The sequence below is a fragment of the Eucyclogobius newberryi genome, unplaced genomic scaffold, assembly GCF_026437365.1.
Source record: "Eucyclogobius newberryi isolate DKJ021-1_F unplaced genomic scaffold, fEucNew1.0.hap1 SCAF_21, whole genome shotgun sequence".
Taxonomy (NCBI): domain Eukaryota; kingdom Metazoa; phylum Chordata; class Actinopteri; order Gobiiformes; family Gobiidae; genus Eucyclogobius; species Eucyclogobius newberryi.
The window spans coordinates 11,008,507-11,031,363 of NW_027315846.1; the positions used below are offsets into that span (position 1 = coordinate 11,008,507).

Genomic DNA, 22,857 nt, shown 5'->3' on the forward strand with positions numbered 1-22,857 from the left:
TGCATACTGATGCCCCCCTGCAGTCTCTCCCATGATGCTTTGGTGTTTATAGCCTCTCTCAGCATCCACGTTTCTCCGTGTCAGCACAAACTCGCGTTTGCTGCGTGTTCAGGCAAATATCAGTATTGTATATACATGCTTTGCCCTTTGCTCTGGTGTAAATGGCAGTGTTGCGTGTATCATAACCCAAAGTGACGGAGTTTGATATCAAAACTTTCCTGTTAGATGGAAAGCAGCCAGACTACAAGCATAAATGATACATGAACAAACACTGACAGTAGATTAAAGATGAGAGAATAATATTCACTATAGAAGTTTCCTAAACTAAGCACCTCATGTCTTCACAGCGACAGGTTTATACGAGCTTTTCACAACTTTCCAAGGCCAGAGTGGAGTTTTGGCATCATGGCACAGCTAATAACATGTGGTTTGCTAACACACCAGCATTGCTTCCGTGTTGTAGTTGATGAAAAAACTGTACCCTTTTTGTTCTGGGACAGAACAAATTTTACTGAACTACATGGACAAACATTGGTGACCTCCACTTTTAGATACATCATATGTAGTTCATTACAAAATTGCATTGCATTTGTTTTTTCAATTCAATTTATTTGCAACAGCGGTTGCCTCAAATCTATAATCAGGGGAGAATGTCTTTGAGGAGTCTGCTTAGAGTCGGGTCTAAGATACAAGTTGAGGTTTTAGAGGACATAATGGCTGAAGTTATCTCTGCTTGATCAACAGCTGTGAACCTTTCTAGTTACTGATGGGTTTATATGGGACACTAGTTTTACAGCTTGGGCTGGTTTAGGGCTAATAGTGGGAGAAATTTCATGCAATTTATCTTTGCTTGTTTTTATTTTGTTGTTAAAAATGAAGAAAATCATCAGAGCTGAGAGCAGCTGGGACTGAGAGCTCTACTACGTTGACAGTTTTTTTTAGCTTGGCTATAATGCTGAAAAGAAATCTAGTGTTATTTTGTTAAATTTAAATGGTATGTGATTTGGGCCTTAGGCAAAGCCTGCTTATAGGACAGTAGGCATTTCCCATGCTTTTTGGGATTCTTCCGTGTGGGAGCTAATTTCATAAACTCTGTTTACGTGAACGCAGGTCTGCATTGTACCATGGGGAGGCGCTGTCTGTATCGTAGCAACCGGGTAGAACCACTATCTTTGCATTTATGAATGTTTATGATTTTAAAGATATATTTTTTATTGAATTGTCAATCACTAAGGCGATTGCAACGGACCTAGATTGTCATTACTCTGCCACCCATAGATGGTAGCCTGCTTCATCCCCCTGCTCCTTTCTTCCCCCTCTTGCCTTTCCCCTTTATGTCTCTTCCTCTGTGCTCCCACAAACTCCTACTCCCATCTCTTCGTCCCATCTTTCTGCCGTTCCTCTGGAGCAGACAACAGATGAATGAGGGCCTAAGTTGGCATCTTCCTTGTCCCCGTTTGCCTGCATTTCTGTTGGCGCTTGTTTTTTTAGCGTGGGAGGAGGGGATGCTAATTAACAGGGAAATGATTTGCTAAATTTATTTCCTCCTTCTCTCTCTAAATGTTTCTTAACCTTGCTGTTGGCTGCTACTTTTCCCTGTGGGGACAGATGAAGGTGGCCCCATAGCGTTATCTATGAAACCAGTCCTGCTCCCACTATAGATCCACATGCATTAAACAACAAACACCTGCCGTCTCAGCCAACTGTCCACACCACTGTTATTTTCACATCACTGCTTAGAAAAGTAAATTAAAAAGACATCAACTCCCAATGCTATTCGAGCAAATTGAACATTTCCCTGCTGGCCTGGAAAGCCCTGTGGTATAGACATCCAAAACATTGTAGTTTTCTGAAATTGCAATGAAAATGTCATATTTCTCAATTTTAAACTTGGCCACTAAAGTACAAGCAGCCTTTGAAGTAACACTGACCTGAATGACACATTTCTTGGCTTGATAAACCCAAACAGCTGGGCACGGAAAACCGAAGAAGCCTTAATGAAATTTAACTTTTAAAATTGAACTTGACTACTTCATTGGGAAATTTGCAGTAGTTGTGGCTTCCTTAAAGTTTGACCTGAAACGTCATTGAGTCCACATTACTGTCTGTCAACTACTGTCTACTTTAGTTCTGGCCTGGATAAATAGAAGGGCATCTTACAAAGGTTATTGGGCTGCTATAAGGCATGTCATTTAAATAATGAATGTGACTAATTAGTAAGCAATAGTAAGTTAATGCACATTCCTTACTACGAAACAAATATAACTTCTAAATTTCACTTATTGTACTGTGGCTTGCTAAAGTCTTTCTACTCCTGAAACTTTCCACATTTTGTCACGTAACGACCACAAACTTTAATAAATTGTACTGGAATTTTTTGCAAGCAACACAAAGCAACACACAATGAGGTGTTCAGAGTCATGTGCCAGGTTAGTTTTCCACCACAAAAAATGTTTGGTCTGATCGGACCAGAGCACCGTCTTCCACATGTTTGTGCTTCTGGCAAACTGCAAACGAGACTTCTTATGGCTGTTTTTAGACAATGTCTTTCCTCTTGCGCTTCTATAAATGCCAAATTTGTGTAGTGCACAGCTAATAGTTTTCTGCGGAAAGATTCGCAGTCCACTTGAGCTGTGAGAGGCTGAATACTTTTGCAAGCTGCATTTTTCAGTTTTTTAAATATTTGTTTGAATCTGGAAATCATGTATAATTTTCCTTCCACTTCACAATTGTGGGCCACTTTGTGTTGCTCTTTCATTTAAAATGCCAATACAATTTATTCAAGTTTGTGGCTGTGATATGAAAAAAAGTGGAAAAAGCCACTGTAATTAGTATCATTAGTTTTTATGTTGTAAATACCTTAGTTCAAGTTTGGGTTAACCTCATTCAACCCATTGTGCTGCTTCCCCACACGGACTGCAGTAGTTTGTCAAAGCAAGAATAAAAGATCCAACTATAAACATATAGCTGTCAGTCTGGACTCCACACTCTTCACTTGTGGGATTTGCTGTATTTTCAAGAGCAAGGTTCACTTTTATTTATCTTTCAAACACAGACATCAAGTTGAAAGGATCCTGACTCTTTGTTTTAGGCTGACCACACCTCACCTCTCTGCAGTTTTTACTTTCTAAATCTTAACCTTGTACTTTGGCTCGCAGAGCTGGATGTCCCAGAAAGCTCACCCTCCCATGAGACTCTCTACCTCCCTGACATATCTGTGCTACTTAAAGGCTACTATTAAAATAACTTTATGGTGGCCGCTTCCATTTCCACGTACCAAGTACTTGCTGAATATTTTTAGTCTATGCTGGCCCCATAGGAAATTACTGGCAGTACTAGGCAAGTCTCTGTCTTTATGACCTCTGCTTGATCTTAAGTGACCAGTTGTTAACTAAATTACAACTATTAAACTTGTATCATGTGGAATAGTAATAAAGTAAGGGTCTGTACCAGATTTTTTTGCATGTTATAAAGCCGCTACCGTGCCAATTGTTGTCAAACTGTCAAATTGTTGTCGTTCTGTTTTTCTCATTTTAAGGCAGTAAAAATTTGGTATGGTAAATTTACAATATTGTTTCCACTGGGAATTTGCAGCAAATGCATAAAATAGCCACATAATGTAAAAACAAGTCATTAAAACAAATCTACTGAAGAAATATATACAGTATATTATGTATCGTAAACAAAAAGGTACAACTAAATGTGTATATTAGAGGAGATATTGTTGGAGAGAACAGATAAAAGAATCTTTATTTTCCAGTGTTTCAGCGCACGAATCAAGAACAGCAGGAGAATATGAACATGCAACAAAGATGAATTACTTTAAATATAGACTTTATCCACAGGTTTCAGAATGAGAAATTAAGACCGTGGCCCTAGCAATTAACCATTTAAAACTATTACTACTACTACTATATTTTAAATAGTAAATATAAATATAATTATATTTACTATTTTGTAAATATAATTAGTATATTTTTTCAATTTTACTGTACGATAGGGACACGCGCTGGAATAGTTTTTTAATTCAACTGTTTTTGACTTTTTTCGGCTGGATTTGAGCGTTTTTCGTTGTGTTGTTGTGACGTGAGCTAGCTCCGAGAGAGCCCACCAGCCCCCCCCCCGCCCTCCGGCCGCGCTAAAGTACGGCGTGTCGTCGGTACACATTTATATACACGTTTATATGAAAGAGGAACTTCACGAATGATCGGGACACGCACTGGAATCGCTTTAAATTAACTTGTTTTGACTTTATTCGGCTGGATTGAGTGTTTTCGTCGTGTCGTTGCGATGTGTTTTGGCTCTGAGTCCCCCGGCCCCCGCGTTTACACAAAGGAGGAACTCATGAAACTGCGGAGAACAGTCGTCTTACCCGGAGATCGCCACGTTATCCCGGCGGACATCCTAAGAAAAACGCAACGAGGCAGACGGGCTGGACGTAAACTCAGAGAGAAGAGAGGGACAAACAAGAAGTCGGTTCCCGCCGTAGTCATGGGTAACGTGAGGTCCCTTCAAAATAAAATGACGGAAATAGCGAGCCTCATGCGGTCCCAGAGGATTTATAGGGACAGCAGCGTCTTGATTTTCACAGAGACCTGGTTAACAGCAGAAATGCCAGACTCTATTGTAGGTTTGGACAATTTTCATCTGCTGCGGGCGGACAGAACGCGAGAATGCTTGAAGAAAAGAGGTGGAGGTCTGGCGGTGTATGTGAACATGAGCTGGTCCAAACCCGAACACTGCACAGTGAGGGAGCAGCTATGTAACAAGGATATTGAACTATTGGCTATTGGCATGAGGCCATATTATCTGCCCCGGGAGTTCTCACATGTGATTTTGATCGCAGTCTATGTGGCTCCGTCTGCCAATGCTGAAAATGCTTGTGAAGCACTGCTCTCCTGCACTTGTAGGCTGCAAACACAGCATCCACAGGCTCTCTTCCTCATCTCTGGTGACTTTAACCACGCTTCTCCCTCTTCTGTTCTACCAACATACACCCAGTATGTTACCTGCCCCACCAGAGAGAATAGAACATTGGACTTGTTTTTTGCCAACACCAAGGAGGCTTATTCTTCTTCCCCCCTCCCTCCCCTGGGCAGCTCGGACCACAACCTTGTACATCTGAGGCCTGTGTATGAACCCATCGTGCGCAGGCAGCCTGTGGTGTCCCGTGAGGTGAGGATATGGTCTGCTGAGAGCGAGGAGGCTCTGAGGGACTGCTTCAGCACCACTGTCTGGACTGAGCTTTATGACCCACATGGGGAGGACATCAACACCATCACAGAGTGCATCACGGACTACATCAACTTCTGTTTTGAGAACATTGTTACCTCCCGGACGGTGCGGTGTTTTCCAAACAACAAGCCATGGATTAACCGTGAACTGAAGGCTCTGCTGAAGGAGAAGAAGAGAGCCTTCAGGTCAGGGAACAAGGAGGAGCTGAGGACTGTGCAGAAGGAGCTGAGGAGGAAGATCAGGCAGGCTGAGGCCGGCTACAAGAGGAGGATGGAGGAGCCTGAAAACCATCTCGGGCTTCAAAATCCCCACGGCCCAGACAGAGGGGGATCTAAAGTGGGTGAATGATTTAAATGCTCACTTCTTGAGGTTTGATCGGTCACCCGCCCCTCCCCCTGCACAGCTGCATGCTCCCTCTTCCACAGCTGGACAATGCCCTGCATCTGTTCCTCTTCGCTTATCTGCCCCGGACCATCAGCTCCCCACTTCACCTGGACTCACCCATCCCCCCAGCACACGGTCCCCCTGCCAACCACTGACTGTCACAACAGCACAGGTGAGGAGTGAGCTGAAGAGGATTAAAGTGAGGAAGGCAGCAGGACCTGATGGCATCAGCCCCAGGCTCCTTAAGTCCTGCGCAGATGAACTGGGTGGAGTTATGGAGCATGTCTTCAACATGAGCCTGAAGCTGAGGGTGGTACCACAGGTCTGGAAGACCTCCTGTCTGGTACCTGTGCCTAAGACACCGCGCCCCAAAGACCTCAACAGCTTCAGGCCAGTGGCAATCACGTCCCACCTGATGAAGACACTGGAGCGGCTAGTCCTGGACCACCTCCGCTCCACCGTGAGCTCAGCCATGGACCCGCTGCAGTTTGCATATCGGTCTGGCATCGGAGTGGAGGACGCCGTCATCTCCCTGCTGCACCGCTCTCTCTCTCACCTGGAAAAGCCTGGCAGCTCTGTGAGGATTCTGTTCTTCGATCTTTCCAGCGCCTTCAACACCATCCAGCCGCTGCTCCTGAGGGACAAGCTGGAGACGGCTGGTGTGGAGTATGACCTGGCAGAGTGGATCCTGGACTACCTCACAGACCAACCCCAGTTTGTGAGAGCCCGGAACTGTGTGTCTGACACTCGGACCTGCTGTGTGGGGGCGCCCCAGAGCACTGTCCTCGCGCCCTTTCTCTTCACCCTTTACACTGCAGACTTCAGACATGACACGGACAGCTGTGTCCTGCAGAAGTTCTCTGACGACTCTGCCATCATCGGACTCATCACGGACGACGATGACGTGGAGTACAGAGGACTGGCGCAGGACTTTGTGGACTGGTGTCAGCGGAACCACCTCCTCATCAACGCGGGGAAGACCAAGGAGATGGTGGTGGATTTCCGCAGACGCCACCCCACTGCCCCCCTACCAGTGAACATCCAGGGACGGGACATTGAGAGAGTGGACTCATACAAGTACCTGGGTGTTCATCTGAACCACAAACTGGACTGGACTCATAACACAGACGCACTGTACAGGAAGAGCCAGAGTCGGCTCTACCTCCTGAGGAGACTCAGGTCTTTTGGAGTGACAGGGCCACTCCTGAAGACCTTCTACGACTCTGTGGTGGCATCAGCCCTCCTGTATGGTGTGGCCTGCTGGAGCAGCAGCATCACAGAGAGGGAGAGGAGGAAGCTGGACAGAGTCATCAAGAAGTCCAGCTCCGTCCTGGGCTGTGCTCTGGACTCGGTGCAGGAGGTGGGGGACAGTAGGGTCCTGGCTGGATTCACATCTATGCTGGACCATGAGTGTCACCCCCTGCAGGACACTCTCTCCGCTCTGGAGAGCAGCTTCAGTGAGAGACTGATCCACCCTCGCTGTGTGAAGGAAAGGTTTCGCAGGTCTTTCCTTCCTGCTGCTGTCAGACTTTATAACAAACACTGTTAGTCCTGAACACTCGCAATACTGACCTAACCTAATACTGATGTGCAATTCTGTCATATGTGCAATTGCTGTTGGAATTCATGTGCAATTCATGTGCAATTACTGTGAAATTCATGTGCAATCTATGTGCTGTCGTGACACATATTCATGTGCAATTACTGTCGTGATCACATGCAATGGTATTTATGTATTTATTTATTTATTTGTCTATGGGAGTTTTTTATTTATTTATAGGAGATCTTCTACTGAAAGTGTTTTTCAGACTTCCTATAAGTGATCTGTTCTGTTCTTCTGTATCTACCTCTGTATCTACCTGCGTTGCACCAATGAAATTTCCCCATGTGGGACAATAAAGGAATATCTTATCTTATCTTATCTTATCTTACTAATTATCTTTTGACTGGGGAAAACATCTATGAATGTTCATCACTGCCTGCTGCTCAGACTTGATCAATTTAGTTTGGATTTCATGATATTTCTGTCATTTATCTGCTCCTCTCACCAGTAACATAAAAGTGGACCTTCAGTGTCTCTAAATTCTAGATTCCACAAGGGCACAACATCAGAAATCGCAAGTTAAAGTTTAGGTACCAACCCAAACCCATCCATCCATCTTCTGCCGCTTTATCCGGGGCCGGGTCGCGGGGGCAGCAGTCTGAGCAGGGACTCCCAGACTTCCTCCTCCCCAGACTCCCTCTAACTCCTCCGGGGGGATCCCGAGGCGTTCCCAGGCCAGCCGAGAGACATAGTCTCTCCAGCGTGTCCTGGGTCTTCCCCGGGGCCTCTTCCCGGTGGGACATGCCTGAAACACCTCCCGAGGGAGGCGCCCAGGAGGCATCCGGAACAGATGCCCGAGCCACCTCAGCTGGCTCCTCTCGACGTGGAGGAGCAGCGGCTCTACTCCGAGCTCCCCCCGTGTGGCCGAGCTCCTCACCTTATCTCTAAGGGAGCGCTCAGCCACACGGCGGAGGGAACTCATTTCGACCGCTTGTATCTGCGATCTTGTTCTTTCGGTCGCTACCCAAAGCTCATGACCATAGGTGAGGTAGGAACGTAGACCGACCGGTAAATCGAGAGCTTTGCCTTTCGGCTCAGCTCCCTCTTCACCACAACAGTCCGATGCAGCGACTGCATCACTGCAGCCGCTGCACCGATCCGCCTGTCGATCTCACGCTCCATCCTTCCCTCACTCGTGAACAAGACCCCGAGATATTTGAACTCCTCCACTTGGGGCAAGGACACCCCACCCACCTGGAGAGGGCAAGCCACCTTTTTCCGGTCGAGAACCATGGCCTCGGATTTGGAGGTGCTGATTCTCATCCCAGCCGCTTCATACTCGGCTGCAAACCGTCCCAGTGCATGTTGCAGGTCCGGGTTTGATGGAGCCATCAGGACAACATCGTCTGCAAACCGCAGAGATGGAATCCTGTGGTCCCCAAACCGGACACCCTCCGACCCCTGACTGCGCCTAGAAATTCTGTCCATAAAAATTATGAACAGAACCGGTGACAAAGGGCAGCCCTGAGGAGTCCAACATGCACTGGGAACAGGTCTGACTTACTACCGGCAATGCGAACACAGCTCCTGCTCCGGTCACACAGGGACCAGACTCCCCTGAGCAAAGGGCCCCGGACCCCGTACTCCCGGAGCACCCCCCAAAGGACACCCCGAGGGACACGGTCGAAAGCCTTCTCCAGATCCACAAAGCACATGTGGACTGGTTGGGCAAACTCCCATGAGCCCTCGAGCACCCGATGGAGGGTATAGAGCTGGTCCAGTGTTCCACGACCGGGACGAAAACTACTCTGCTCCTCCTGAATCCGAGGTTCGACTATCGGTCGGATTCTCCTCTCCAGTACCTTGGAATAGACCTTACCCGGGAGGCTGAGGAGTGTGATCCCTCTGTAGTTGGAACACACCCTCCGGTCCCCCTTCTTGAACAGAGGGACCACCACCCCGGTCTGCCAGTCCAGAGGCACGGTCCCCGAACGCCACGCGATGTTGCAGAGACGTGTCAACCAAGACAGTCCTACAACATCCAGATACTTTAGGTACTCAGGGCGGATCTCATCCACCCCCGGAGCCCTACCACCGAGGAGTTTGCGAACAACCTCAGTGACTTCAGCTTTGGTGATGGATGAGCCAGCCTCCGAGTCCCCGGTCTCTACTTCCTCTTCGGAAGACGTGACTGAGGGATTAAGGAGATCCTCAAAGTATTCCTTCCACCGTCCGACGACATCCCCAGTCGAGGTCAGCAGGCCTCCACCCGCACCGTAAACGGTGTTGGTGAGACACTGCTTCCCCCTCCTGAGGCGCCGGACGGTTTGCCAGAATTTCTTTGGTGCCGACCGATAGTCCTCCTCCATGGCCTCCCCGAACTCCTCCCAGACCAACCCAAACCCTTTTGATCTTTCATTGTGTTTTTTTTGTTTTTTCGGGCATATGTCATAAGGAAGATTTAGGCGAGTTGCTATGTATCTAGTCTATTTCTTTATTACTATTTCCATGGAGAAAAGGTCTTGTTTGTTTGTTTTCTTGTTTTTGGTTTTGAGCGCCTGTTTTTCTCCGTGTTGTTTCTTTGCCTGGAATAGCATTATGGCATTAAACAAATCATGAAGTACTCCAGACCAATAAGTCACATCTGTGGCGAGGCCCACTTATATTGTTTTTTTACATTACAAACAGATATGCAGGTAGATAGATAGGTTACCAGTAAATGCCATACTTTGGAACATTCCAGCCAATGGCATTTCCATAGAGACGAGCTCACTAAAGAGTTATATAAATGTTTTTTCACTTTTGCCTAATGTTGGGGAGAGCATGGGGCACAGCGGGGTTCCTGACCTGAGCTTAAATAGGTCAAATAACATACGGCAGACCCAAGAAGCTCTGAATAAATCACTTCGCTCATGTCTTAAGTCCCTTTTGAGCACATCAGAGCAAAACCCACTTTATCTTTCACTTCTGAAGCTCCATCCACAGTAAAGTTTGTCCGCATCACAGAGTCAACAGGTGCCAGCACTTTCTTCTTTTAAAACTCTGAGGTTTTTAAGTAGATGGGAATAATGCCGCTGGCCTTTGCTCTAAACTTACTCCAAACAAACCAAGCGGACTCGGTACTTGCTGCTGCGTTCACCTTGAGCCAAATGTGATAACTGAATTTAATTAGCATGTTATTCATGGGCAGTGAAAAGTCAGTATACTGGTCTCTTAATTGAACTTGCTATGTGTCTGGAGTTATATTCATTTATATTCACGGGTTCATTTTCAGCACCATTCAAAAGATCAAATATTTGTTGTGAATTGTTTATTGCCAAGTTATGTGAATATGTAAATCACTATGAGGGGAAGAGCTGAAAGGCATGATTAAGAGAATTATGAAAGGAGTAACCACTATTGATTCACTAAAAGCCACAAGTCGAGTAGGAATTAAGCGCATTTGATAGCCGGGTCGAAAGTCGGGGCCCTAGACTGGGACCAAGTTCAGAACGATCAATTGTAAATGTCAAATTAAAGAGCAGAGGCTTCACTAATGACACTTTATCCTCAAAATGTCCCGAGGGGTTTCATTTGACTGACTTCATTATAGAGCAATGACTCCAGTGTAGCAAGTCCAGACACTGATCCATCATTTGGAGCGACTCGGAGGGGCGTGACCTTGACCCCAACGTGAAACTACATAGAAATGCGTTTGGAGACGTGAAAGATAATAAAAATGTTCAACTGTCAGGAAAAAACTTTTGAAATGTTGACGCAAAACAAGAAAATGAAAGTGTCATATTGATAAATGTGAGCTCCCCCGCGTGATGTGTAACAGCAATTAGCACCATGACAAAAGTGTGAGTGAGTCAAAAGTTGGCAGCTGCTTTAGAGCTGTAACTATGTATCCCAAATTTATCACTTGAAGTCAATTATTTACGCCTGTGCAATTTGAGAAATTATTTAAAAAAATAAAGTGGAATTTAATGTGAGAAATAAATGGACTGTTATTAACATATTTTAAAGGTGCTGTAAATAAAAATGTAATTGTGATTAATTGCAATCTGAAAACGGCCAATAATAAAGCCTCTTGACGGTTCACTGCAACTATCGGGGGTCTAGTGCCTGTCTTTACATCAGCAAAAATGTCTCCAACACATCCTCACTTCACTAAAATCACACATTTCTAGATTTAAAAAAAACACTCACTTTGTAGCTTGTGTCTGTTTGACTGACAGCTCCTCCTCGCTCTAGCTCACTGTAGTGTCCCTCGGGTCCCCAGCAGCAGCAGAAGTGAGGGCCCCGAGACACTGCCTGACTGTCTGTCCTCAGGGGTCTCCCCAGGCGCTCAGCAGGGTCAGCCCACAGCCCACAGCCCTGCTCCAGCTCTGCCTCCTCTGTGTTGCCTTTATAAGACGTTGCCTCTTTTAACCAGCTCTTTATTCTGGTGCACATTTCTAACCCTGTCTGGGGTCCCTGTTTAATTCCATTCACCCATCTTCTTTCTGTTGGTTATTGTGCTAGTTTCTTTAAAATGTAGTCTTTTTTTTCACTTTCCACTCTCCAAAAAGCAAACCAGTTCTTTTCTACTTCTGTGGAAATAACTTTGAATATGATCAATGATATTTTTCTATCTTACCTATAACTTGTTGGAATTTACAATACTTTTACTTTTTAACACTGCCATTTCTCACATTTCTGAATATAACCTTTCATTTCATGTTTTATACCCACAGCATCAACTCAATTTTGACAACCCTAGGTACTAGTGTCAAAAATCTAATATGAATCAATATGAATCTGGTATCAGAACGAGATACTCATTAGAGCACGTATCCACAAAATTAAACCTGTCCTGAAAGGTTTTAGAATAATTTTGACATGCCATAATAAAGACAGTGCTTTTATTCTGTACAAGAGAAAAATGTTTTAATATTGTATCAAAATCTGCTCTGGGTACTTTTGAAATTGAGTTGGATTTGTGACAGTATTGTGACAGCACTACTAGTAGCATTGAGCTCTGAAATGGCTTAGTATAAACTTGGACCATGTACTTTTACACACCGGTCTTTGCCATCTCACTTGTGCCCTCTGCTCGGGTCATAAGTGTTCATCTTTCTGCTTTGAATCCAATGAAAGATGGAGGAGGTGTATCCAGAGTGCTGAAGCCGAGCAGCTGAAAGGCCTCTACATCACATCCATAATAAATGAGACCCTCTTCTCCCTCACCTGTGCAAAAGGGCTGTTCAGACCCGGGACGTCCCACGAGGATCTGTCTCTGGTCATTGTGGATCCTCTGGGTTATTCAAGCACTGCTCATTTAATGGAGCATCAACATATAAACGGACGTTTTATGGGCGAGTCCGGGTTTAGGAAAAAATGTAATGATTATGATAATTCATTTTAATCTATATTGAGTTGTCCGTCAAATAAAATGATTGACGGCTACTCTCAACCGCTAATATAATTAAAACACCATAGCAATGTCAAAGTGTGGAAAACCCATTTGAAATACGACCACACAATACCAAATGTACACAAAAGCATCAGCATAATCTTGACATCCCTACTTCTGAACTTGGAAATCTACAAATATGTTTACACACAGACTATATTCTAAACCCTTTCACCCAATCAATTAAAATTATATTATATTTGACTTCCATTTTTTCCTAATTTATTCCAAGGTAATGGGAAAGGCAACCCTGAAACAACAACTAGTGATGGGTAGATGACGCATCAAACACAATGTATTTTCAGACATTTCAGATTTTGTAGTTTTCCTCCTAAAGGATCAGTTTTGACATGTTTCCTCCAGATAACCTCATTGTGAGAGGTTTAAAGAAGGAGAAAAACGACAGTGTTTGATCAGACACAGACTCTGTGTCTGATCAAACACTGTCTGAGGAGGAGAGTTTGTGGCTGTTACAGGAGGAGTCGACATAGACACGATGATGAGACACGGACTGGAGAGGTTCAGAGAGACACTTTAGTCTGAAACATAATCTAAATGAAACGGGAAATTCACAGAATAGAAAAGTGTGAAGGCTAATTTTACTCTAATAAAGAATAATCATATTTTAGGCTATAGCCTACCTATGTCTAAGCATACCCAAATAAGGGTATTATGTTTTCTAACTGGTTCTACACTTTTTGAAATGGATTAAATCCTTATTTTAGAATAACAATTAGTTTATAGCTTGTATGTCTGTGTAATCCCTCATTTGTCCAGGAGTGTTCCATTGTAGAAAAAGATTCAGCTGTAGTCATCTTTTTAGAAAAACAAAACGTTTCGACTCTCATCCAAGAGTCATTCTCAATCTGCGAGTCGCAGATTATAAATATATATTATAGATTTTGCTCATATGTTATGTTGAGCGCTTATATAAAATAATTACAAATTTTCCTCTCAAAATTATCTAGGAATTTCAAAAAGGAATAAAATATGCTGAATGGCATTTTATGATGACAAGGGAATACATGAAAGGTAATATGTGCATTTAAATCACTTTATAAATAGAGAGATCTGTGTTTCTGGAGAAAATATATTTCATGTTAATAGAATAGTTGTTACTTTTAACTCTTTTAATTTAAAAAGTGCATTTACAGCCACCTGTCACCTGTACCGCTGTCAGGAGCCACTGTTTCGCTCCGGCTGTTTTAAAAATATATGCGCCGCGTAGTGCATTATGGTTCATACAAGACTGCAAAGTTTGCTCAAACGTGGCCTTGGTTCACCGCTGATCTCCATGGAAACGCAGGCCACATTTGTCAGCCACATTCGTGGGCTGCATGAAATGGAACAGCCTTGTTGCACAGGAAGTGACGCAACCTGCCTTCAAATGTAGCCATCGGAGCAGACAGACCCTGAACTGAGACAAAGCATCTGAGTGACACAGCTCGACACCTCAGCGCCTCGACTCGTTTGGCCCATCACCAACTATTCTCAAATAAACAATGTTAACAATTGATTGTTTTGACAGTTTAAAAACAGAACAAACTTCATTAAAATCTCTAAGAATGTGAATGCGTGAGCGCCGGTGTGCTCATTAGGTCTCTACACATTTTAAAAAGGTGCTAGATTACTGTCGGTTGCAAATTTTATTGACTGTGACTAATTAAAATCTATGAGTGTGTGCAGGGGATCGCACAGAGGAACAGAGCGTATACTATAACATCTGCACACTGCTTCTGGTTGTAAAAGGGACTTAATGGCACTAGCTCCTATAGGACAGGGCTCTGCAAAAGTTTTAGACTAGTTTTATATTGTTTTAAAGAATTGGCTACTCAAAGAACAAATGGCTTGTTTCACACTTAGTACACTAGTTCCATCTCAAAAAGGAGTTTGTCATTGACTCCTTATTGTCATTAGAGGGTGCTTTCGAGCAGATTGTTTTTAAAGACGCACCACATGGTATTTGGGCGATGTTGTGGAAATAATCTGCAAAATGATACCAGAACATACTTTAAGACTTCTCTTATTGTATGTTTGTCCTTTTAATACGTTGGCAACTGGTAAACAAAGACAGTCTTCTTGTATGTTCTGGCATTATTTTGCAGATCACTTTCACAACAGCGGCACAGCAGTTGAGTAGCACAAAAAATCCAAAAGGTAAGATAAGGTAGAACAGGCCCAAGTGAGCTTCAGATCTGGAAATGTACGGCACCTGCCCACTGCTCCTGACAGTTTGCCCCTTCAGCATTAAAGGCCAATCCTTTCAACTCCAGACAACACTTTTTCTCACTGGGGATGAAAACTCTGCGCCTTTACCCTAACTTTAAATTTCCTTTGTATTTGAGGAAGAATACTTTCACCAAAACCGTAGCACAATAGACCTAATCTCAAAAGCGTTATCAAAAGTTATTTACATTTTGGTCTGTTTTTTGGACGAGAGATCGAACTAAAATGCTAAAAAGTTTAACAATTATATGTTTTTGGTTCTTCCGATTAAAGTGTGACCTGAATAATCACGATACTCGATTAACATAAAAACCTTGACATCCGTAGTCCAGATAACGATGTCAATTATCCAAATAGGACTACGATTTAGCCGTATACTAAACTAAAACGTTATTAAAATGTAAAGGTATTATTCCACATTCATTCAGGCATTCTAAGGGTTTTAGCAGCGTTTGTTTGCGTCTTGTACCTTGTATCATGGCTTAGAAAGGCTATGAGGGAAGCTGTTAACCAAATTTAATGTTGTCATTTAATGTTTATCCTTTGGCTGTCATCAGAAATACCAAAGCTGGCACTTTAGTATATACAGTATTGGTGCTACATCATCTCAAGTGGTCGCCTATAACAATATATTTCCTGACTAAAAGCTTAGCGCGGTGTTGTATTGGAGAGAAAACAATGCCGTGGATGTTTCCAGGTGGGTCTCTCTGGGAGCTGACCCCCCGCCTGCCTCCTGCCTCCCTCCTGCCTAAACAAATTTAGACCTCTGGCTGCTACTGAGCGCTCCACTGGACAAACCCATCAGCGTCTCAGGAATAAAAAGGTGTTGAACGGTGAGTGCTTTTAATTTCCCGCCACTCGTAGTAGCAGCCAGGAGCCCCCGCGCCACAGGATTAGTATTCAGTCGGACATAGACCAGTGAGCGCTCAGCTGGTGTGTGCCCAGGGTTATTGTACTGCTGTCAGCTTACCCACCTATGGCCTCTGCACCGACGCACACATGCTCCATTATATGTGAAGTAGTGGAAGGCCAAATTAATATGTAATCTGTTTCTTGGAAGTTTGAGAAGAGGAATGTGGACTATAATTGAAATAAGGTTGAATTTGGAATTAGTTTCAGACATTTCTGGAGACCATTTTTTTTTACTCAAGAGCTTGGAAAAATGAATTGGCATGTGTTACTTTAGTTACAATTGACTTGAAAACAATTCAGGATGACAAGGCAGTGTATTTTTGTGCTCTTCCCAGATAAACGCTGACAATATAATGTCTGGTTTAGACAATCCTATTACACCACCAAATATTAAACCCCAAAACTGCTGAAAGCATATAAAAACACTTTGATGTGGTTGATGGAAAATTACCTCAAATAGTTTCTTGCATAACATACAGAACTTCCATTTGAATTCTACAACTTAGAGCAGTTATGTCTTTAAAGATGTACAAAATGTGCTAAAGCAGCAGTATATTTTCTGTTACTCAATTTTCCCACCTGCCATGACTTTAAGATTATATCAACGCTTGAGACACAGCTTGGTTATTTTTGTTTGTTTGTTAGACATCACAGTTGTTGCGTGAAAGTGGGATAGAGCGGGGGAGAGACATTCAGCAAATGTCAAGGGCCAAACCACAACTCGGCGGTGGCAGCAACCACACAAGTGCAACACATTTAACCACTGCACCACTGGCAAAGAGCTTGGTCATTTTAAAGCGTGTACACTCTGAAAAGTTGTATTTTATTCCTAGTGTTGTCGGGCCATTCAGAAGCATCTAAATGACCAGTGTCTGTTGTGATGCAAATGTTTATGCGTCTGTTTCCTAATTATGCATCATTATGAGGCTGGAAAAGACACTGGCCATTGTGTGGAGTGGGGAGGTCTTAAAGTGAGCAGAGCAGTGGCTAAATAGATATCCAATCTGGTGCGTGCCCGGTGCCAGCACAGTGGGAGCATATGGTTGACATTTTCGGCCAAAGCAGGGACGTGAACAGTTGGTGGCAACAAAATAGGTATAAGACCACCATAAAACAACGCGCCCAGGTCCCCAAAATGATCAATGAACTGTGCCAGCTGAATCCACAGCGGAAGGCGAAATTAAATTAGAATAGTTTATTATGGAGAGGTACATTAACAGAAGATGCCTTTAGCGGTGAATCAGCTATTGATGCAGTAGTTGAGAAAGATAGGAGCTTGTTTTTTTGCAGACATGCTAGTTTTTACATTAATAAGTTGTCTTGGAAATATGAAACAGAGAGATTTCACATAATACAAGCTGGGATGGTTTGGGAAAATAGTCTGAATTAAAAAAAAAAAAAAGGGGTTATTGCCATTGTAGCTATCTAATGATAATTGTGGACAGGAAACTTGTCTGTGATATGTCTGCTTGTTCTGCGGCTGTGGCACTTCGACCAATCAGCCCCAAATATTTGTCATGGGGAACCACCACATTTTCCCAACCAGTTAAAACTCAATTCATAGAGATACAAAAATAAACTAATTCACTCTAATTTGCATATTAATACAAATTACTGAACATGTTCATGCTTTTATGATGGAATGTATGATTAGCTAGAAATGGAGAATACACAGGGCTTATTTGTTTCTGTGTTTTTTTTTGGACTGTCATAATTTCATAGCTAATCGGTGCATGTTTGATTACGTAAAGTTGCATTGCGTAACTTCTCTGGTTGAGGGTCTGCTTCCTCTTGTCCCCATGGATATTTTATTACTGTGCCGAGAATGTTCCAGAGGATGGCATGGGGATGTCCATGGGGGCAAGCAGGGGATGACAACAGGCTAACATCTGTGCATAAGTGAGGCGTTTCTGAGCAATAAATGCCTGTAATGAACTAAATAAAATGATAGATATGGATAACAACGCCATGATGTTCCAAACAAATTAAAACATCTCCATGGAGACAACCGGGTGACTTTTATGCGTCTGAAAGAGTGCGTGTTTAATTAGCGTTCGTTTTTTGGCAGCAGCTTGCAGACAGTTCTGTTAGTTGCTCTGGCTGTGAGACGAAGCACAGGTATAAAACGCGTTCACAGAGAAGGTGATACAGTAGCGTCCTAACGGTGCCGCTTTTAGATCTAAAGTCAAATTCAGATCTTACTTTTTAGCTCATTGTCTGCAAAGTTTGCCGTCTCTCCTACCTCTCGCGCTCCTCTCCTCCTGCGCTTTGTCCCGGTACACTCTTGTCTCCCGCTGTTTCCAGGCGTTTGATTGGTTGTGCATATCTTTTCAAACATCAGCAGTCCTCTAGTTCTAAAACAGACCTTGAAGCCTGACGCGTAAAACGGCACGTTGCTTGGCTTTAGCGGCTGTACATACTGTAAGTCATGAATACAACTTTTAATGCACCACAGGAAGTATGCAATGACAAGTTTAAGGACAAATCTAACTATATAGGTTTTGTTATCTACCAAGAAATTGGATGGACAGTTATGGCTCGACATGGGGCATTTGCTTAGCCTTCAGAGGATCAGGCTGGTATCGCCATATATCCCACCATAGGCTGATTATTGTCATTATGATGAATTCCTACAGTTAAATTTTGCAGAATAAAATATTGCATCAATTGAAGCACTCAGACATTGTTTATACCTGCAGCCAGGTATGTGCTAAATTGTTCCACCTTTAGAAAGCAAAAAACATTTTATAGCCACATCACTGAATCATAAGCAGGTTGTGTTATGAAAGAACACAAGATTTAAGGTAATATATGGCCTATCTGCCTCCCCAAAAAAATCATGAAAGTGATGAACTACAAACTAAACCAGAAATATTACATTATGTAAACAAAGTCTCTTCCACATAAGAGGTCGTTGCATTTCGTGTCATGCATAATAACACCGCACCATTCCAGAGGCTCGTCCAAGGCTGTAGTAATTTACCTCTGTTTTGAAAACTCTTAAGTGTAATAGGCTTTTTGGGACTGACCAATTTTATTCTACGTTATTCATAAATTTGAATTTATTGTGTTACGCCAGGGGATGAATTGCAAATAGTTTGATGTCTTTTTATTTTCAACAACTGGCAGCATAAGTCACTATGCCAAACAATGCATAATCGGACCCTCAGGGAAACTGTGATGAAGATTTATGTGGAAATAATCATGTTTGTGCGCTGCACTGGTTGGCATGCCTCAGCAATTCATGGGTTTAAGCTTCCTGTTTATAGGCGCCATTTTGAGAACTTCTTGCATTCAAAAGATTGTGTATAGAGTGGTTCATATTTATGGCCACTGTGCTAATTTTTCATCACCCTGAATCCCATGGATAGATAAGTTATATTCTAGGTTACCAATTGTCAGATGTATAGCTAAGATTCCCTCAATACTCTTTAACGCATTTGTAAAACACAGAAGTTGAAAAGCATATTTAATTCAACCTGAATCTTGCAGCTTTGCCGTGACATAATGAGGTCTCTGGCACCGTGTCTGCAGGAATAGATTAAAATAGAAAGCTTATTTGAATGTGCCGTTTCATATTTGTGCATTTAAACCACCATGGCCTTCGTTCTCGGTAATTGGGACACCAGAGGCCGGGGTTAGTGTCAGCCGGGAGGGCACTGAAAGGATTCTGGGATACGATACGATATGACCAACACGTGTGAAGATGGATTAAGACATCTGCGTGTGATTTAACATGTTGGAGGTTGTTGCATCTGGGTTGATACGTGTTCATGGCAACACAGTGTGGTGTTTTTGCTGCAGAATATGGCAGCAGCAATTTGGGGGAGAAAAATCTAAATGTGATTTTTCTGACAATTGCAATTTGGTTATGGAATTCAGTTCACGGTGCACCAAACACACCCAGGGGCACCAACATTTGAGAAGTAGCATAGTAGCATGTAGCCTAGTGGGCTGCATGATGGCCAAGCCGAGCGCAACATCTGGAGATCGGTCAGCTTTGGTATTGCGACACTTCAAATTGTGATTTTGATTTGAGTTTGACATACTCTACCAGAGTATGAGTATTTGCACAATTCAAAACCAAACTGAATGGCCAGAATAGAAAAAGTCAGAGGCTTGCTCAAAAAGGCCACAATAACATCTTGTTTTGAGGGATCTTATGTAATTAGACCTCGACAAACATGTTCGTGTAATAGTTTAGCAGTTAATTTTTCAGTCAGCTCATAATAATTTCAATTAGCTCTGTGAAACTAATCGCTAGTTCACAAAAAGACACGTCAAATCTAATTGCAATATGGCAGTAAAATCACAATTTGGTATTTTATGATAAATCTGTAATAACAACTTTGACACTACAGTTGCATCTCAAACCCTAATGGTCAACTGTTGTTGCAGTGTCCGGGATGATTTTATGAGCACATGTTGTGAGGTTTGATATAGATCAGGTCAAATATGCAGGGGTCATATTGGAACCAAGAATCCAATACGAGTTGAATCATAATAAAACACACAGCATTTTGAAGCTTAAAATATAGAAAGACAACATGTCCCCTGGACAGTGACCACTGTCCACTGACGTCTTCTTCTACTGCGTGTCAAACGCTTGCACTTCCTGCTAAATTTCTCCTCTGATTTCTCACTTTGAAACTGGAACCTGAAAATTGCATCAACTCCACCAACTGCGCACCGAGTGCAGGATCCCTAAACACAGGACAACAGTTGGAAACTCAGCAGAAGTGGAATATTTGATCAACTTCTGCATGTTTTTTTCACGCCTGGTGAAATAATGGCTTATTTCAAACATGTCCCCACTAAATACATGAACTGATGTCAAACGCTGGGATGGAAACTTCTGTTCCTGTGAAACCCCCGTGTTATTTCACACTTTACAATTGTTTCTGTTGTAAGATTACACTTCTCAACTTTAATTATTCACTGTTTGCAATGAATGTGCCAGGGTTAAAAGAGTAGTTTACAAGTAACAAATATACTCTTAATTTATACATATAGACTTTTTCCAAATACACCAATTATTATGACATTATGATTGGGGGAAGTGGATAATACTCTGAAGTCGATCCATTATGATTATGCTGGATTGACTATCAACTGAAAGTTTTCTCCTTTAATACAAAAAATCGCAAGGAAAATGAGTTAAAGGTGTATATACAGTCTGTACAGTTTTTTTTCTATGCATGAATGTGGAGTTTCTCTCCTACAGACACAACAACTGCATGCATTGGCAGGATTGAACAAACGATCGAAATGTGTAGCTTTACGTCTTTAGTCAGTGTATTTAATCTATTGTCATTTCACTTTCCACCCTTCTCTCATCCCTCAGCTGCTTCCTGTCTCTGCTGCTCGTGGCTGCCGTGGTGTGGAAAATCAAACAGAGCTGTTGGGCATCGCGGCGGAGAGAGGTACGTCTGAAGCTCTTTGTTCATAAAGACACTGCACTTTTACATGCGTTTTACACATCAGAAATAACATGCTAGCACCGTGCTGTATGTGGTGGTTTCCCATGGATACGCTCAGCTGTGGCTAGAACTGTGAAAGGGCCAAGAAAAAAACCCTGCTGCTGCTAAAACTGTTAGAATTGTAGACTAGTAATATCAATATAAATGTTGTCGATCAGAGAAAGAGGGGGATGTATTCTCAGAAAAGCTGTGCATTACAGGAATCTATATGATGGTTGCAAAGCTATTGTCCATTTGCTGTTTTTCAACCTGGAGTCTTAAGTCTTAATTCTGGTTTCTGGTTGTTAACTGCATTACTTATTGCACTCTCACTACTCTTTGCTCAATTCATAATAAAAAGCTTTGTCGTCACATATGTGCCAAATGTAATCATCAAACAAGAGTGTCTCTTTTGAAAGTACTCTATCTGAGGGATACATTTTGATTACTACTTTGGCCACAAAGTGCATTTAGCTAAAGATCCTTGGAACAAACTCTCCATCTGCTTTGAGTTTGTCTTTTTGACTCTCGTTTGAAGGAGACCATTGTTCTGACAGACTAATGCAAGCTTTTATCTCCGGATGATTGCTTTCCCAATTGACTAAAGTGCCCAAAGAAGCTACGACGAAATAAATGGTGCATCATACATTGCGGAGGTGTGATTACGGCACGTGGATCTGCCTTCGCTGTGTTTTGGGGCTGGAGGTGAGATAAAATACCTGCAAAGTTCATAAAATGTACCATAGCGATATCGGTGTGAAAAACTGCTCTGCTTATAACTAGACTTACTGTGGAGGATGTATGCCATGCTATTGTATTAAGATAGTAACAACAAATTGATGCAGATACAGCCAAAGCTGTTACTGCACAAAAATGAATTCACAAAACGCATTCCGAATTGTATGAAATAAAATTACTAGATGCCTCAAAGTGAATAAAGTAGTGCACATGCAGCTTGTTAGTGACTTGCATTATTGATATATGGATATTGAACTTTACACAATGTGAGTCCCATGTATGTTCAATGAAGTTTTGTTCTGCAGTTTTGGGGAAAGGCCTTTAATAATTGATTCTGAACGGTTTTGAACCAAAGATTCTCACTAAAGAAAGTATAAATTTGCCATTTTAGACATCATTTTGGGCCTTTATATCGATTGACCAATAAGGGTTTATTTCATGGCTGATTCTAATACTGAATGTTTAGAATCCAGAGAGACCGATGTCCCAGAAGCTCTGCCAATACTTTTGGCCAATATCTATTACGTGTTGTGCAGTGCCCGCTTCTCACTTCTCACTCAACATGTTACGTAATAAACAACATATAAAGCTGTATGTGTCTTCTTTAGGCAGCGTGTTGGCCCAAACAAAATATCGGCCCCTCTTGGAGATTTAAGGCCGATAGTCGATATGTTGAAAAGTGAAATAATCAGTCCTATATAAATGTATATAAATGTAGCTAAAGGATACTTGAGTCCATGTCTATAGGCTCTGTAGCCATAGCGTTTGCCCTGTATCGTTGCCGAGATGGCAGCTGAATCTTGGCCTATTCATTTCTGCGAGTGATTGTCTAGGTGACTGTGCTTAACCTGCTCTGTGTGAGGCATGGGGCTGCAGAGGTAAACAGGAGAAGTGCAGGAGCGATATGGAAGCATTGAGCTGAA

General features: G+C 42.7%; 1 protein-coding gene across 2 annotated transcripts in view; it reads left to right on the plus strand.

Annotated features, from left to right (window-relative positions):
• Nucleotides 1-22,857, plus strand: part of atrn (attractin) — a 157,903-nt gene that overhangs the window by 81,562 nt on the left and 53,484 nt on the right. For both annotated transcript variants that reach the window (XM_072457533.1, XM_072457531.1), the window contains exon 26: nt 21,082-21,160. In XM_072457533.1, coding sequence (XP_072313634.1) covers nt 21,082-21,160 — 79 coding nt within the window. The remainder of the gene's footprint in view (nt 1-21,081; nt 21,161-22,857) is intronic.